Source organism: Pseudonaja textilis, chromosome Z, assembly GCF_049901715.1.
Source record: "Pseudonaja textilis isolate UNSWEBS1 chromosome Z, rPseTex1.2, whole genome shotgun sequence".
NCBI classification, from domain to species: Eukaryota; Metazoa; Chordata; class Lepidosauria; order Squamata; family Elapidae; genus Pseudonaja; species Pseudonaja textilis.
The window spans coordinates 110,212,821-110,214,923 of NC_142008.1; the positions used below are offsets into that span (position 1 = coordinate 110,212,821).

The 2,103-nt window shown below is 35.3% G+C and overlaps 1 protein-coding gene across 1 annotated transcript; it reads left to right on the forward strand.

The window, feature by feature from the left end:
* The first annotated feature begins 847 nt into the window (after positions 1–847).
* On the forward strand, positions 848–1,816 carry LOC113452776 (olfactory receptor 11H6-like). The gene has a single exon (XM_026724249.2). The coding sequence runs from the start codon at positions 857–859 to the stop codon at positions 1,814–1,816; it is 960 nt and encodes a 319-aa protein (XP_026580034.2). The 5' UTR covers positions 848–856.
* Positions 1,817–2,103: the final 287 nt, after the last annotated feature.

The following is a 2,103-nucleotide window of genomic DNA, read 5'->3' on the forward strand; positions in this document are numbered from 1 at the left end:
CATTTTTCTTATTTTTTTCTTCTCTCTCCTAGAATTTTTAAAATGTTTATACTAATATGTCTATGCTTCTATCTGCACTTTTCTTCAAGTATTTTATCTAAGATTCATGCTGTTCACAATAATTACCCTATAACTTTTAATACATTTTTTCATGAATAATCAATTTTGTGTAGGCTTTTTCCCAATATGCTTTTCTTGAATTTGAATATTTCACCGTGAGATTTAGAGAGATTATATTTTTCAATGATGGCTAAATTAATGTAGTGATAATAAATCTGAAATTCTTACTTATTTCTATTCTAGAGTAATAATACAAAGAATAAATGCTAGTTATAACAGAGTGTTACTTGACCAAAATAAACAAATGAACATTAGACTGAAGGTCGATCTATACCCAGCAATTTCCCAAACTAGTTTCTTTCAGATATCTTGAAACTACACTTTCTAGGATTTTCAAAATATTTGAAAAGTGTTACATCAGCAAACCATAATCTACACTTTCTGGAACCAGCTCTCCAAGCTGCAGCTGTCATGTCCGAACCACAAATATCAGGATAATCCATACATAATATTAAAGGATTTCTGCAACCATCAAATGGTTGCCTGGATTTTTGCAGCCAAAATAACATGATTCTACTCCAGCAATTCAAGTAGTGATACCTTCCAGACATCAAGCACTGAAGTGTGTTCTTCAATGAACATTGGCGAAATTCATAGTTTTTTAGAACTTCTGTAAAAGTGTTATGATTATCTAAGTTGACTATTTAAGATGTCATTAGTACAAGGTGTAATATTTAGTCAGGTTTTTGATCAATAGAATCGTTACCTTGAGATATGTAAACTTATATGATTCCAGATGGAGTTGGTCAATGGGACTGCAGCCCAGGAATTCATTTTGCTGGGATTTGGAATGGATCAGCAAAAACGCTTCTTATTGCTTGTATTCTTGATTATACTTTATGTTCTAACTTTGGTTGAAAACAGCACCATTATAACCCTGGTCAGTCGATATGCCCATCTGGGCCAAGTTCCCATGTACATCCTTCTGAGAAACTTTTCCTGGCTGGAAATGTGCTATGTAACCACCACGATTCCCTGTATGCTTTTTGATCTTGTGACCCATAACCAGGTTATCTCTTTCCATGCTTGTTTCCTCCAGTTCTATCTCTTGTTCTCTCTTGGCACCACTGAATTCTTCTTCCTTTCAGCCATGGCTTTAGATCGATACTTAGCCATCTGCCACCCATTACAGTACCAGAACATCATGTCTCCACATTCCTGTTATATTCTGGTAACCATTTGTTGGATCCTTGGTTTCTTGGGGTACATCACACCTGTTGTTTTGATCTCTAAGTTATCCTTCTGTGGACCCAACATTATTGACCATTTTCTGTGTGACCTTGTTCCGCTGCTATCTGTAGCTTGTCCTCCACTTGGAATAGCTCCATTGATTTGTCAAATTATTGTGCACATTCTGTTTTTAAGCAATGTATTATTTGTTTTGCTATCCTATGGCACTGTGATTTATACTTTGATGAAATCTCCCAGTAAAGGGAATTCTAGGAAGGGCTTCAACACTATATCTATGCACCTTTTGGTGGTGACAATTTTCTACAGCACTGTAGGAGCCATGTATGTAATTCCAGTTGGAGAAAGTTATTTAAAAATTAATAAGACAATAACACTCTTCTATACTGCCATTATACCTTTTCTCAACCCCCTGATCTACTGTCTGAGGAATGATCAAGTAAAGGAGGCACTACATAAATTATTAGCAGAAATATCAGGGTTGATTAAGACACCTATCACAGTATAAATGATGTCAGTCTCTCCTGCTGGTATAACATATATGTATGTGCTGTAGCCCTGAATGTATACAATTCTCTCCTTGTTTTTCTTCTACATTGACTCATGCAAAAATCAACAAAAAACCCTACATTTTCCTTGAACAGTTGGTTCCAAAGAAATGACTTATTACTTGGCTAATGGTTGGCTCTGAAGATAGACTCTAAATAAATCACTCCGCTCTAATTTCAACGCTTCTTACCTTGAGGTAATGCAGTGTGAGAATAATTTTATTTGAAAAGGAAAATTGGTCTAGAC

What these genes read in the sequence shown, in the direction of transcription:
- LOC113452776 (XM_026724249.2), top strand. Translation starts at nt 857, where the DNA reads ATGGAGTTGGTCAATGGGACTGCAGCCCAGGAATTCATTTTGCTGGGA.